The sequence below is a fragment of the Chrysemys picta genome, chromosome 1 (genome assembly GCF_011386835.1).
Source record: "Chrysemys picta bellii isolate R12L10 chromosome 1, ASM1138683v2, whole genome shotgun sequence".
NCBI lineage: Eukaryota > Metazoa > Chordata > Testudines > Emydidae > Chrysemys > Chrysemys picta.
Genome location: NC_088791.1, coordinates 90,618,762 through 90,635,343, shown reverse-complemented (window position 1 = coordinate 90,635,343; position 16,582 = coordinate 90,618,762). Strand labels below are relative to the sequence as shown.

General features: G+C 44.5%; 1 protein-coding gene across 1 annotated transcript; it reads left to right on the top strand.

Moving 5' to 3' along the window:
* The first annotated feature begins 5,674 nt into the window (after positions 1-5,674).
* Positions 5,675-10,936, top strand: LOC101937077 (cytoglobin-1-like). Its single transcript, XM_005293060.5, has 3 exons — positions 5,675-5,859; positions 8,266-8,497; positions 9,643-10,936. The coding sequence occupies exons 1-3, from the start codon at positions 5,765-5,767 to the stop codon at positions 9,769-9,771; spliced, it is 456 nt and encodes a 151-aa protein (XP_005293117.1). The 5' UTR covers positions 5,675-5,764; the 3' UTR covers positions 9,772-10,936.
* The last annotated feature ends 5,646 nt before the right edge of the window (positions 10,937-16,582 follow it).

The window sequence follows — 16,582 nt, the reverse complement described above, 5'->3', positions numbered from 1 at the left end:
TGACCTCCGTGACTTCTGCAGTAGCCAGTGTGGCTGACCCCAGAGCAGCCCAAGCAGTTGGCTCGGGGGACCGCCTGAGCAGTGGCCAGTGTGGCTGGCCCAGGGTACCGCCCGACCAACCACTGCTCTGGCAGCCCTCAGCAGCTGGTGCCACTGCCCCCCCCCAGAAGCAGCCCCCACAGGATGCTCCCTGCCCTGCAGCAGCAGTCCCCGGGGCGCACCCCGCAGCAGCGGCCACCCCAAGATTTGGTCAGGGGTATTTATAGTAAAAGTCATGAACAGGTCACGGGCTGTGAATTTTTGTTTATTGCCCATGACTTGTCCATGACTTTTACTAAAAATACCCGTGACTAAATCGTAGCCTTAATTATAATATATAGACTAATGCTTTAGAAATTAAAAGGACCACTGGCTGTAACTAGGAGGCCTGAGGGAAAAGGGAAAAGACTGCAATCTAAGGAACCAAGATTTGTCTCGGACATGCTGCCTACAAAAAGGGGATAGAGAAGAACAGGACAAGCTGGAGAAAAGAGAATGTACTCTCAAAGCAATGGGTATTGTTACTGCGGGGTACCTGTCTAGATGAGCTGTTGCAGAGTTTCAGGCTAAATGTATTATGCATTCACCACTGTTGTGGCCTGCCCCACTGGAAGAAGTTATCTGGGACTGAGTGCTGCTCCCTGGGTCTCCCCTCCCCTAGAGGTGATCACATCTAGATAGGACGGTCCAAGTTCTAAGCAGGAGAAAAACTTAATACTTCTAGTGTGAAGAAAATACAGAAAGCTGAGAACAGGGCATCTCACGACATGAAAGAACATTCCAATGGAAAGTAAATTCTAGCTCCATGCCCTGTGCAGGTCTAATTCTTTAACATAAGGAAAATGAAGGTTCCCATTCTCTTCTTTAGGAGTCCTCCCTCTCAGAGCACCTTGAAAAAGAAAACCTCTCTGTAATCAGGAAGGATTGAGGTCCTAAAGACCCTCACTGCACCTTCACTTGGTAGTTCTCCCATTCCCAGCTCCTAACAGGACATTATAGCTCTAAGGCATGGGAGGCCCCAACACCTCATGTCATCTTAACATTACTCCTCCCTTCGAGCTTCTGTGACTACTTGCTGGTCTGTGTCAGTCAGAATTTCCCTGACCCAATTTTGCAGTTACCTTCAAAGACCTATTTGTGTAGAAATTCCAACAACACAGCTGCTCCCCCACAACCGTCAGGAGCTTTCCTGAAATCCAGGACATTTTGCTGAGGATTTAGTACAAGAAAACAGAAGTCCCCATTCTTAAGGCTCTACCTCAATCTGCTCTTTGTTGGAGCTGGGAACAGGAGGGGGCTTTCACTTTCAATGGAGTCATTTGAGAATCTACAGTGTGCTGGAGCCCTCCCTCATTACTTACCCAACACAACTGTATCCCCTCCCATCCTTTAGACGTAGACCCCCTCCCCATATCCACTATACACACAGCCTCTAGATCCACCTATCTGTACCCCCATACAGACACAAAGCACACCCCATTCCTCTCTGTACAGAAACACAACTCCTGTCTACACACACGTCCCAGACATCACACACAGATCCCCACTCCTACACACACCAACTCCCTTTGCCTTGTGCACAAATTTCCACACATGCTCCCTTCCACACCATACACACATACCACCAGAGAGATTTGCAGGACAGAGGTGGTCTTCACCTCACAGTGTAGCTGACATCCGCTGATATAGATGGACAAGTCTGGAGTAGTGCTGAAGTGACCTTTGCTCCATCCCCCTCCAATGAAATTGAGCTGGCATGAATTTACCAGGCAGGTGCTGAAGATGCCTTGCAGCAGGGCTGAGATGGAGGAAGACTTGGAAAGTGCAACATGTGAAGCTAAGGAGCCCCAGAGCTGTGCTGATGATGCCCTGGTTCATTGCTTGGTTAAGCACCTTTACTTTGTCTCTGTTGGTATTACTAATGCATCCATCACTGCAGTATCTAGACCTGTCGACACCAAGGCTGCTGGCTGTGTGTTTGGAACTACTGTTTCTTTTTATGCGCCAGATCCATGTCACTGTATTACACCAGACACACTGAAACACCTTGCTTGCTATCATGGTAGGATCAGTTCCTTTCCTCCCGCTAAATCATCCCTTATACATGGGATTTTGTCCCTCATTTGAATAGCTCCAGAAACACTGTTTCCTCCACCTCCTGTCGCAGGGTTTTTGTGTCCTGAACTTTTCTTCATTAAAAAAATTCTCCTAGAGTTTAACCTGAATTACCCATGCAGCAGCTTAAGCCCCTTTGCTTCCTATTCTTCCCTAAGTGACTAATAAGAATAATTAGCCTCTGTTCTCTTTCTACCACCTCTTGTTAGGTTTCTATCAGACACTTGTCTGTCTCTCCCTTGGTTGTCTTCCCCTTACCCTGAGCAGGTTGCACTGTACTGTGCTCATCAGTTTTTTTTTCTTTCAAACCTCTTAGGGAGCCATGTGAGGAGGATCATAACTGTAAACCATCAGGATTAGGGTAAGGAAAGGAAAGAAACACATACGCTCTGGCTCTTCAGTGCTGTTGATTTCCTATTGTGCTAGAATTACATGGCCCATTGCGGGTGCAGTGAGCTCAGGCAGTGGTGGCCTGAACGTCTAAGGATGTGCCTTCGAAGATAGAACTAAAGTCATAAATGAAAAGGGTCAGGTAATCCCAGCCTAGGCTCCAGCAGATGTTTTGCCAATACTGCCGTCCTACCACATGGTAGAACATAATTCTATATTTGCTCAGTTCAGGAGCCACCAAGAACTGGTATAGCAGGAGAGTTCGAAGATGAGGTGGAAGTGTATTGAGGGGCAGGCCTGGAAAAGCAGCGTTCCTGCAAGGCAGGACTAAGGTGAATTACTAGAGCTGAGTGAGGGATCTGAGCACTGGAACAGCAGAAGTGCTGGAAAGTCAGGACTGTGGTGAACTGTGGTGCCTAGGATAGCAGTAGCCCTCTCTGATTAAACAAACAGAAGCAGCAAAGGGCTCCAGAGCTCTGTGTACAACCCTCCCACTGATATGGATGGTCATCACCATAAAAACCATTCAAAGGAGGTTGTGACAGGCTGGATCACAGAAACCCTCTTGGGAGCTGCCAGTTGATGTGCCAAGACACCCTCTGCCCCTGCTTTCCCACTGCCAGCTCAGGACTCCAGCACCCTGTCTTGCTGAGCCAGACACTCCCGTCTGCTCCAACAAAGACCCAGGGTCTGAATTACTTGCCCCAAAGCTGCAGGTTTACCTGAAAGCAGGTAACAGAAGTGTTCCTATCTTTAACACTCAGATGCCCAACTCCCAGTGGGGTCTAAACCCAAATAAATCCATTTTACCCTGTATAAATCTTATACAGGGTAAACTCATAAATTGTTCGCCCTCTATAACACTGATAGAGAGAGATGCACAGTTGTTTGTTCCCCCAGGTATTAATACATACTCTGAGTTAATTAATAAGTAAAAAGTGATTTTATTAAATACAGAAAGTAGGATTTAAGTGGTTCCAAGTAGTAACAGAACAAAGTAAGTTACCATGCAAAATAAAATAAAATATGTAAATCTATGTCTGATCAAACTGAATACAGATAAGATGCTCACCAGTTCCAGAATGCTCCCTTTTACAGACTAATCTCCTTTTAGCCTGGGTCCAGCAATCATTCTCACCCCTTGCAGTCACTTCCCTTTGTTCCAGTTTCTTCCAAGTATCCTGGGGGATAGAGAGACTCTCTCTTTAGCCAGATGAAGACAAAATGGAGGGGTCTCCCAGGGGTTTAAATAGACTTTCTCTTGTGGATGGAAACCCTCTCCTCATTCCTATGCAAAGTCCAGCTCCAAGATGGAGTTTAGGAGTCACCTGGGCAAGTCACATATCCATGCATGACTGAGTTCCTTACCAGACAAGCCACATTCCTGGGAAAGCCCAGATGTGTATTGGTGTCTCCAAGTTCATGGTTGGCTTAAGTGTTTCCGGATTGGGCACTTACTGAGAATAGTCTTTTCTCAGGAAGCTGACCAACTTAGCCTACTTAGAATCAAACAAGTATGCAGCCAATATTCATAACTTTGAATACAAAAGTGATACATGCATACAAATAGGATTAATAGATTTAATAGATCATAACCTTTACAGAGATACGTTACATGGCAGATGTAGTATAAAACACGTTCTAGTTATGTTATATATACACATTCATATGCATATTTCCATAAAGCCTTATGGGAGGTACCGTCACAGAGGTGAAGCAGCATAGGCAAAAAAAATGTTCACACCAGGACTACAGAGACTCTGTATCCCTTAAATTGGAGGGCTGGGGCTGGGAAAGGCCAAGATGGGGAGCTGGCTCTGATGGCCAGATTAGTAGAGTTTGATTCAGATGCCAGTTCTCAGCAATGGATGAGTTGAGAAAAATCCTCTCCTTGTCAAAGTAGCCAGCATGGAATGATCAAACCACAAAGAACTATAAAAGCATCTTGGCTACATCCCCGATGACATAGGGAGGTCACTGCTCTGACAGTGACAGACACTGTGGAGTGGAGCTGGCAGGTCAGCGATACACTAGAAAGGGATCAGCGTAGGCTCACTGACACTCTGTGAAGAACATGGGAGATCTCTATTATTCATTGATAGTATGCCTACCTCTGTCTATTTGATTGCTACCATGCTGTCTGCTGTATGGGTGCAAAGTTAACTCAGTCCTGGGTGGTTTTTGCAGGTCTGCAGATAGCCCAATCACCGACACTTATTACAGGTATCGGTGCCTTTGCAGGTTTTCCCCCCCACCAGGCTCTGCTCAGCAGGCTCGCTAGTAACCCCAAGTGGTGGTGGTGATGGTGAGAATCCGAGTGGGAAAAAGGAAACAAAGCTAGGAAGGAGTTAAAAGCTTGAGCCCTGAAGCTGAGAGTGTCCAAAGGAGGAATTACTGCTGGGGAGACGCTGACCCTCCTCTCATGGCTCCCTAAGTGTGGGGGGAAATGCTAAGCATTATGTGGGTGTAGGCCTTCTTGCAGGCCTTTTTCTCCCTGATTGCTACATTCCTATGGATAAATAAATACTTTGTTTTGAAGAAGCTGTTGGGTGTCGCTGTTTTCATGTAGTGTTCATGGCTCCTGAAGGGAAGTCTATAGCAGGGGCCAAACCCAACTGGACTGTCTGAGGAAACATGGTTGGTAACAGGTGTGCTGTAGCCTGGAGACCCAGTCTAAAGATGGGGTGAATCTCAGGATTCCACTCAGAGACAGCCAGGTGCTGGGCCTGTCACTTGGAAAAGTGGCCACAAAGATACTGAGTGAGGGGTCAAAGGTATAAAACTTACCCTGCCACTGTGATACCCACAGCAGTGTGGGGGTGTCTTTATGGAAGAAAACGGACACACTGCCATGGCTGAAAAGCCATTGGATAGGCCAGCCCAAACCCCATCCTTGCCCACTGAAACCCCAACCCCTCTTCTCCCTCCCCTCCCTTCAAAGCAAGACCGCTTCTGTGTACTGTGGTCCCCTGCCTTCACAGTGAGAATGCTATCCCTCCCTCTCCACATGGTAACCTCCTTTCCTGATTAGAGGTGATTAGACAGCACTAAAACCTGCAGAAATGTGACTGACTGAAGTGGAAACAAAGCACCCATTCAAAAGCCCTTAAATCCCTAGGGCAGTATATAGAGAGCTCTGAAACAGAGAGCAGGAGCACAAATCACACTACCTGCAACTCCCTACCCTTCCTCTCTCATCTCACTGCACTCTGATCTCAACATGGCATTCTCTGAAGCAGAAGTGCAGAGGGCTCGTGGGGCCTGGGAGAAGATGTATGCCAATGCTGAAGACAATGGGACAACTGTGCTGGTCAGGTAAAGAAAGATCCCATTCCATTGCTAGCCAAGCAGGGGAGGAAAGGAGACCGAGAACTACATGCTAGGAACTTGTTCTGGTGCACTTCGCACAATTCCTTGCCTTGAAACGTTATTAGCTATAAAACCGCACCTCAGTGGGAAACAGATGAGACAAAAGAGGTTCAGAGAAATAAAAGAGGAGTGTGGAGAAATGGGTTGGAAAAGATGAAAGAAACTAGAACTATTTCACTTGAAAAGAAGAGATATAACTGAGGTATATACAATAATGAACAGTATAAAAGAGAAGGCCAGCTAGCCAGACACTCCTCTTCACTCTGTCCCATAAGCAGCTAACAATGGGACAGACAAAACAGAAAGTTAACTGACTTTCCTTAGTCCACATACTAGTCTATGATAGAACCAGGAACAGAAACCAGATCCTATGTCCCTCTAAACTCCTTTAATGAGCTGTTTACTTCTATGTCCTCAAAACTTCTCTTTCAATTCTCCTTGACCCTTTCCAATCTAGCTTTCACCTATTTCATTCCACAGAAATTGCTCTCACTACTGACCTCCTCTTAAATAACTAATAGCTTTGTTTCTAGTCTCATTCTCCTTGGATCTTTTCCTCTAGAATTTTAACACTGGCTTCCCGTCTTCTTCCCAAAAATTCAAACGTCTTCTCTTCATCTTCAAAGCACCCAATAACTCAGCTGGCATTTACATCTCTGCCTTTACCCACTTGTATAACCCTGCCACGGATCTGCCCAAGTGTGACTCCTTACCATTTCTGGTGTCTCTTTCAATCACTCCTTCCTCCTCTGACACCACTCCGAATGCCTGCATCAGCCTCAGTAAATGTATATAAAGCTCTTTCCCTCTCCATCCTAGAATACCGTAAAGTACAACTAAGGTTAGAAAAGAGATAATTTTTAAAATGGTGCTGTCTCATTCAACAGATCTGTTCCCTGTGGTATTTACTGTAAAAGATTTAGCCGTTTTTATTACTGTTCGCTCTACTGAACCAACACAGCTCATGGAGAATGAACTGGATTCTATTCCTTCCCATGCACTATCTGCACAATTGGTGACTAACATCTGATTGCAGATGTTTTTTTGTTTTTACTGGCGATGATGCCCAAGCCAGGAGTCCTGGATTTAGTATCAGATCCTGGGCTACACCTGCAGGTCTGGAAGTTTTGGGAAAATAAAAAAACATCTTTACCTATTAAATGATATGATAGTCACGGAGTCGCAAACCTAGAACCACACAAGGCCATTTTTAGAGTCACTTCTCATGTATGTAGCTACACTCTGAACCTCAGCTCGTCTGTGCGGCATTTCAATTACAATGGCCACCTTCCACTCCATTTCTGCATTTCATTGCTCTGTAGTGGATTAACTTGTACCCCTTTAAACCATAAGCCCTTCTGCCCAGGGAATCTTAGTTGGCACTTTCTATAGCCAGACTAAAGAAATTATTAGTTTGATCCAGTGAGGGAAATATTGTGTTCTTACATGATTTGCCAAGGTGCCGCTAAACTTTGGATGGGACTATACAAAGAAGCCTCATGTCCTTCACAGGTAACTTCAGCCTAAACCATCTTTTGTGTGAATGATGCCAGTGGTACCTAACACTTAACCATCTGAAGGCAGGCAGCAAACTGCAGTCTGGGCCTTCCCCGAATAAAGAGTTGGCTAACAAAGCCTATGCTAGGGGTTCCCTCCATCTATTCATGTATTTAAATAAGGGGAAGAGCCTACCACTTGGATTCTCTGTTTACATCTTCTGGGGCTCTCGCAACATCCTTGGTGGGTCTGAATTCTCAATTTCCAATGGATTTCAGCTTTTATTTGTTTTATAAATCATCCATTTAAGTGGGCAAACTGGACAAGGTAGGATTTTAATCCAGGTACAGGTGGTGAATGTGCTTCCTGGCCTCACACTCTGGAGGCATTTTCTGTTACATACTTTTGTTAAATGATGAGTGAAACTAGCTAGGAAGAGAAGACGACAGTTAGGCTGTGAGCATTTGGTTTAGCAAGCATCATTGTGGTCACTGGGTTTCTGGCTGGCAGCAGCCTGAGCAAGTTTTAAAGTTTAATTAACAAGAAAAAATCCTGGAGGTGGATGAGCGGAGGGAATGGCAGACTACTACAGGATAGTGGTCTGGAGTTAGCAGGGATCTCCTTTTGACTTGCTAGGAAAGAAGGGAATGAAGGCCAGAGAAAGCCAGAGCTGACACAGAAAAGGGAGCAAGTGAGGACTATAGTTAGGGAGAGAAGTCAGGGAAGTACATGAGACGAGGTCTTGAACATGAAGCTACACCAGTGTCAATGCCTCAGTGCTCAGTTCATGAGGGAAAAAAAAGTCTCTCAACTGTCTTGTATTTCTCTCCCATTTCTTCTCCAAACCCATTGCAGAATGTTTACAGAACATCCAGACACCAAGTCCTACTTCACCCACTTTAAAGGGATGGGTACAGCCGAAGAGATGGAACAGTCAGATCAGGTCAGGAGTCATGGCAAGAGGGTCCTCACCACCATCAATGACTTGGTCCAACACCTCGACAGCACTGATGCTTTCCTTGGGATAGTGAACCCACTTGGCAAGAAACATGCTATGCAGCTCAAGGTTGACCCCAAGAACTTTAGGGTGAGTCAGCAGACTTCTCCCCTCAAACATACCAACATGTAATGGAATGCACATCTTTTCTGTGAGACAGAACAGGTGTCAATCGGCTTCGATGATGCTTATGCATTTGGGGCTGCAGAAAGGCCATAATTAGAACTGACAAATGTGCTGCCAGTAGTGTCCATTCCCCCATCCCTACATCCCCTTGCATCACATTACCCAGGCTTGTAATATAGTACTATATAGAATGTACATAGAAATTTTAACCTTCAAAGCATTCTGGTAGCATTAATTAAATCTTGAGACTTGCCTAGGAAGTAGGTTAGTATTGTAATGACATTACATATATATTTAAGAAGAGATAAAGACCCTCATTGTTTCAGAGTAGGAGACACCTAGTAAATGAGGATGATTAGGAGAAAGCTTACCTTACGGGCAGGCTAATCCATAATGGTTCAGTACATGGTTTCATGCACCATATGCTGAAACATCTAGGACCGTGTCTACACTAGAGAGCTTACAGTGGCACAGCTGTACCAATGCAGTTGCGCCGCTGCAAGATCACTCATCTAGCCACTCTATGCTGATGGGAGTGAGCTCTCCTGTCAGCATAATAAAACCACCTCCACAAGCAGCGATAGCTATATCAGTGGGAGAAGTTCTCTCGATATAGCGCTGTCCACACTGGTGCGTCTCTTGGTCTAATGTATGTTTCTCAGAGGTCTGTTTTTTCACACCCCTGAGCGACATAAATTATACTGACCAAAGAGGTAGTGTAGACATGGCCTAGTACTGGTCACAGACAGGATAATGGACTAGATGGACCACTGATTTATCTTATATGGCAATTCATATGCTCTTATGACTACGTATATAAGTGTAGCCAAAATCAATCCATCAGATATGGGATAGATTTACACAAACAACGGTAATGGTGTAGAGTGGGTTTTCCACCACAGCTCATTTTCATTACCCATTTCCAGTTCTGAATGCCACACACATTGCAGAGCTGTTTCTGTGTGTCTTTCCCTACGCCAAAAAGAGTCAGACAACTTTTTTCTTATTAGGAGGAACCCAACTGACAAACAGCAATTCTTATTCACAGATAGAATGGAGGGAGTTCACATGGTCTACTTCTTTCCCTCCCAACCTCCCTTCTCCTTTAGATAATCTGTGACATTATCTTGCAACTGATGGAGGAGAAATATGGTGGAGACTGCAAGGCTTCCTTTGAGAAGGTGACCAACGAAATCTGCACTCGCCTGAACAATGCCTACAAAGAAGCTGGCTGGTGAGGAAGTGCCATCTCTGGGCTCCTAAAACCTCTCACCAGCACCAAGACCCATCACTGAATCACTGACTTTGAATTTCCAGCCACAGTTGAAAGTGAAGAAGAAACAAGAAAAGCTAACAACATGAATATAGGAACGTAAATATATATATAGGAAAATAAAAACATATATATTAAAGGCAACCAACAAATCTTAATGCACTTTGCACCTAGAGATGCCCCAGTTTAATTCTTCTGTCAATATGTATGTAAATTAGCAATAATCTTAAAAGCCCATGTAATACATTTTAAGGTAGATACTTCTGGGTGGAAGACTTATCACTTCACCTGCTACTAGAATAGAAAGGAACCAACTTCCCTATCAACTTCCATCTTTCCATCCCTTGAGTGATGGAGCAGTATTCCCTTTCAGAGCACCTCATCCTCTAGTCAGCAACCTGAAGGGGTCATTTTTGGAGTGACATGAGAGGTGCTTCTTTCTCCAACTGCCCTGCTGGTGAAATACTGAGTGGAAGGCTCCAGGTGTGAGAGCAATTAACTACCGAGAAACCATGAGGGAAGTCACCAGATTGTAGGGTGACCAGACAGCAAATATGAAAAATCAGGACTGGGGATGGGGGGTAATAGGAACCTATATAAGAAAAAGACCCAAAAATCGGGACTGTCCCTATAAAATCGGGACATCTGGTCACCCTACCAGATTGGCATGTGCAAGGATGGTGAGATTTCCAGAAGTATGAGGTGATAGTCATCATCAGGCCAAACAAGGCCACTCACCCCTTCACGGTGGTAAACGAAGGCAGACCTCAAACCAAGTACAGGCCTTAGCAGCAGAGTTTAACACTTAATCTTTCCACTAGAGGGCAGTGGTATCACATGTAAACAGTGCCTTAAAATTAATCCAGTTCAGTCTTTCTTTTGTCAGCTGAGTGAGGCCTGGCAGGTTTGACTTTGGTGTAAATTCCCCCATAGTCCTTCCCCTCTTCCTTGTCAGCGTTCCTGTTCCATCACGATGCCTCAGCCTCTCTTCAGCAGTAAATGACCCAGTGTCTGCTTGATTGTTTCTCCTTGTACTTAAAGGAAGTGGTGAAATCATTAGTTACTATATTTAACAGCATGTGTCCTTCTGCTTAAGTGTAACTGCAGATATCACCTGATTGTAATAAACAGAATTAAAGAAAGCGAATGTCTCCCCTCACTTGTAAAACCAGAGCGGACTATTTCATAACACAGAGGCCCTGTCAAGGGAGTGGGTAGTCAGTTGTGTATCCTGGTTATAAATGCACTATTACTGGTAGTTGTGTGGTATTTATATTAACCCATCTAAGATGCAATTCCCAGGCACCTAACAAATCTACAGTGCTTGGCCTCCTAAAGTGGTGGAAGGGGAGCTTCTATCTTGTCCAGGGGCGCAACCATGGGATAAAAACAAACATTTAAAACAAAACAAAACCAGAACTTGACATTTCTCCCACATTCCTCCGTTTCGTTCACAGATCGCATCCACTCAGCAGTAGACTCTGAACTCCCAACATCCAGAAGCTAAACTGCTCCTGGAAAATGAAGACTGACTAGATTGTCTTTGCTTCAGGGCCCTGCCCACTGAATCCATGTATATTCTCGGCACTCCCACACCTAAAGTGAGTTACTCAGGAGACAGGAGAGTGATGAAGTGTTTTTTTCAGAGATCAGGATCATTCCAGTTCTCGCACCTAGCATGAACACACTTGATTATTTACGCTTCAGATCAAAATGGAAGTGAGTAGGATTTTAAGATAACTCTGGGAAGGGGAAACAAAGGAAGTAACCAAGCTTTAGGGCACCTGGAGACTGGAAGAACTTGGTGACAGGATGCTTGCAGCTGGGCAGGCTGCAGGGGCTGGGAAGGGTAAGAGATGGGTTAGGATGCTTGTCTGTGGGTAGAAAACAAGAAAGAGCATCAGGCATTTTTGTGGGGGTCAGATTATAAGCAAATGTGCTCCACTGCAGTCTTAAGTGTTAGAGGGAAGGAGCAAAATTTGTGAAAACTATGTATGGTCCCAAATGCATCACAGAAGTTACACACAGAGCCAAGTTAAACATGTTGAAACATTATAAATAAATTCCTCCTTTATTTACCTGCTACAGCCCAAGTGAAGGGTTCTATTTTCTCCCAGGGCGAAATAAGAGATACAGTCCCTCATACACCTGACGTAGACAGATACAGATGCACAAAAGGGACTGGTATTTGAAAGCGGTGGTTTGGGTTTTGAGATTCTTGTCATCTCACCTGCTGCTGCTGTCGCACTGGGAGGGGAGCAGAAGAAGAGTGTACAAAGATGACAATTTTCAGACTCCATCTTGGAGTGCCACAGTGTCCTTAAAATCACTGATCATTAGGTCTGATACCCACACAATAAACCGTGTGTAATGAACCAGAGAACGATACAACAGCCCATACCCAACAGAAAGAACACCCTGTAATTATAAATTTAATGAAAACATACTGAGAAGAGCCTAGGAGCTAGTGAGGAGAATTAATAAGGATGTCCTATGAGCTGTAGAAAGTTCTAGAAGAGCATGGAGCTGGTCAGAGTGGCAGTTAGTGAAATCACAAAGCATTTGGGGAAGCATCTATAACAGGGGTCTCAAAGTCCCGGCTCGTAGGCCATCTGCCGCCTGAGAACCTCCCCACTGCGGCCCACGGAGGAGAGATCCATGCAGCCACGCTGCCGGCTCTGTCTGCTGCAGGTGCTGCCTCCCGCAGCTCCCATTGGCTGGGGGAGAGGGACAGAGATACCATCACTAGTCAGCAGGCAGAGTCAGCCATGGAGGCAGCATCATTAGTTGCCGGGCAGAGTCAGCATCACTTTTTTCCACAATGAATATAAACAAGTCAAAATCCCGAACACAACTATCTGATGCACACCTTGCTGCAATCCTGAAGGTTTCAGCTGCTCAGTCACTGAGGCCAAACATCAACAAACTGACAGAACTGAAGCGTTTTCAGGTGTCTGGCAAACACTAAAAACTCTCTGGCAGGTGAAGAATTGTATAAAGTTGTATGACAGTTTATTATTTCTAAAAAAGTCGAAATAAAAAATAGAATATAAACATTTTCTTTTCTGAACACCATCTTCAGTGACATTATTGGCCCGCTGAGAGGATTTGAGGACTGGCACTGGCCCTAAGGTAAATTGAGTTTGAGACCCTTGATCTATAAGAATGAGAGCTGGTCAGAGAGAAACTTGCTGTCAGGTGTGAAGGCAGAAGTAATGAATCTGTACTAGCCCATGGTAAACAAGTGAGAACTGATGCAGCAACCAAGCGCTAGTGCAGGAGTCGGCAACCTTTCAGAAGTGGTGTGCCGAGTCTTCATTTATTCACTCTAATTTAAGGTTTCACGTGCCAGTCATAGATTTTAACGTTTTTAGAAATCTATAATATGTAACTAAACTATTGTTGTATGTAAAGTAAATAAGGTTTTTAAAATGTTTAAGAAGCTTCATTTAAAATTAAATTAAAATGCAGAGCCCCCCGGACTGGTGGCCAGGACCCAGGCAGTGTGAGTGCCACTGAAAATCAGCTTGCGTGCCGCCTTTGGCACACGTGGCATAGGCTGCCTACCCCTGCGCTAGTGAAATGCCACACCAGAAATGATGTTCAGAAACTCCAAGGAAGTATATGCCAGAACCATGCTGCCAGCAGAGAAAAGAAAATCAACAACCCCCCGTGATTCAGTTCCAATCCCTGCCTTTTTGTCTCAACTTACCTACCAAGTTTGATAAAGCTTTAATTACCACACCTTTAAAAAAAAAAAAGCTTGCAATGAAAATAGATAGTGACTGCCAGTTTGTTCAAGTGGCGAATGCAGGTTTGTAGTCCGCAAGCCAACTTCATTTGAACAGATGTGCTGGAGCCCAGCAAACAGTCCCAGTTTAATGGCTTTATTTTGTTGTGTTGACTTCAATATTCTGAGCATTGGGTATCACTCTGTATGCCCTTGTGAGTCAGCAGAAGCCGATCAGGATCCCTTTCATGGTTGCCAGGGGTGAGCAAGCCACCAGCCTTGGACATCAAGCCCAATGTCACACTAAGCTGGCCAGCAGGAGCTATTCAGATAAGCAGCTCATACTGTTTCTTCCCCCTAAGAATCACCTGTCTAAGGCAGCTTGGTTCCATTACACCTTGTAGAGAAGGGAGGGAGGGTAGTTATTTGTAGGGTACATCCATGCAGTCTCCCTACCGGCTAGAGTTTAGGTGCTCCCAGCTCTGAAGGAGAGGAAGAATGGCCTTGTAGCTAAGGCACTGATAATCAGATTTAGGTTGTACTCCTGTCTCTACCACAATCTTCCTGTTAGTCTGGGAGCATGTGTAATTCCGTGGGCAAGTGAATGATAGAAAGGGAAGGGAGATGTCATTTGAGTCATAAAAGTCTACAGAATCAAGAAATGGTGTCAACCCTCTGTGGCATGGTGGTAACTGAATCTTTGAGGAGTACCACCACGAAGGACCTAATAAAATACAACGCTCAGTGGTGTCACCAGTTCCCTTCTGTGCACTTGGTTCAGATGAAGCCCTAGAACATGAAAACAGAGCAATGAAAGTCATTGGGGAGTATCACAGCATCCAAATACTCTTTCCCAATTTTTCCTGACAACCCCATCAAATTTCCAAAAGAACATTGAGCATGGCTGGGATGACATCCCCAGAAGTAACCAAGCACAATCTAAACTCATTAGATACTGTTAAATGCCAAGAAGGGGCAATTTTAAAACTACAGGATGAGCTTGCTCGCACCGGCAACCCATTCACATATAAGGGACCAAAGCTCATTAATATGACGAAAGCAGTCATTGGTGAAGATGTCAGTCGAATGGATACTTTGGGTCATGACTTGCATGAAGCCTTCACAACCCAAATAATTATCCTAGGTTCTGTCAATCTATGGGCTCAAATCAAGAGCAGACTAAAACTGTGTGTGACATGTCATTCCATATTCTTTATGAAAATATGCTTCTGATATGAATATGACATAACTGAGATACACTTTATGAAAGATGGCTCATGTGAGATATCATTGGAAAGGTTATGATTTACTGAATGCGATTATCCAATTTGTATGCCTGTATCATTTTTGTATCTGAAGTTAGGAATATTGATTATGTATCTGTATTTCAGCTATGCTATTTGGGTGACGCCCACTGCTAACACTTCAGATACAACAATGGAAAAGCCAGACGGGGAAGATGGCCCATCAGCAAGGACAATAGTCTGTGAAAAGCTTGGCCTTCCTGTGTACGCTTCATACTGCCCCTAACTCATGGACACTGTAATCCTAGAGAGTCAGGTGGTCATGTCACCTGACACTAAAACATTACCTGGGACTTCTTGTAACTTTCCACTGTAAGGGAAGGGGGGTCAAACTAGGAAATAAAGGACTCCCGCCTTAGGCAAATCCTATTTAGGGGCAGGGAGTGAGGTAATCCTGGTCATCAATTCTCCCCTGCTACCCCACCCAAGTTGACTGCTGGAAACAACTAAGACTGAACGGGGGAAAGACCCAGGCCCCGGCTGGAAGGGCATCTGGCCTGTGAAGAAAATTATTAGAACCACATTTAGGGTGAGAACTCACATGTAACCAGTTCCTTTAGTGTATTAAGCTTAGGTTGCATGCTCTGTTTTATTTTCTTAGTAATCTGCCTTGTTCTGTCTGCTACCTCCTTAACTACTTAAAATACACCTGTTATAGTTAATAAATTTATTTCTGTTTTATAATACAACCCAGTTTATGTGATTTAGAATGGGGGGGATGGGGGGAGAAATTGTGCATACCCTCTTGTGTTTGCAATGTATGCAGAGGAAACCATTAAAATATTATCAGAAAGAAGAGACTCCATGGTATTGCACCTGTCCAATACTAAATCATTGACTCCACAAATATCTCCAAAGTCTCAGTGAAGAAGCGACTATCTCATAGGCACACAAAGGACAAGTTAAATGGATGCTTTGCAGGAAAAATGCTCCAGCATGTAAAGAATTGCTCACAGAATTTCATAGTCACATGGCACAATGAAGCTGCTGCCTCGCACTGTTCAGTGGAATTTCTTTGTAGTCATGAGGAGGCTGACCAATGATCTTGCATGCCATAAATGCCACAGGGAGACTATTAAACTCAACATTTTTGCACTAGATGCAAATGTTCTAGTGCTTTCTGTGAGATGCTACCCAAGACTTTCACCGGATTCTGGTTTTGTGCCTGCTGGGGAACAGAATTACTGTACATCCATCAGAGATGTGTTCCTATCACTCAGGCCATTAAAAGCCACTCCACTGCCAGGTTTCCACACCCTTTCAAAATGTGACATTACTGGAAGGTTGGCTAGAAAGACCAAGTTTTCTTACTGGAAGGCATTTGATTCAGCGTCCAAAGATTCTCTCCTCACTGGTAAGGAGCTTGGAATGGCTGAGACAATCACTGATGAGGTCATAAATGCACTGGATGCATTCATATGCCAAGTTTACCATTTGAAGACCAATATTATGACACTTGCAAAACTACATTGGTGGATGTTTTCCTAGAAGTAGACAAATGGAGAAAGAATGGACACTGACAAGGGACGCATTTATACCTACTATCAAGAAGGTAAATTATCAAGCAATGGAGTGGCTCTAGGATGATCAAGCACATCCAAAACTACCCTCTCCTATTGGGCATGGTTGGGCCTTGGAAGATGGACTGATCACACTGGTTGTGTGTGAAATACCATGTGATCCTGAATCAATCCTTCGGTTAATCAAATGCTAATTTGCAAAGACTAGATGTTCACCACCCT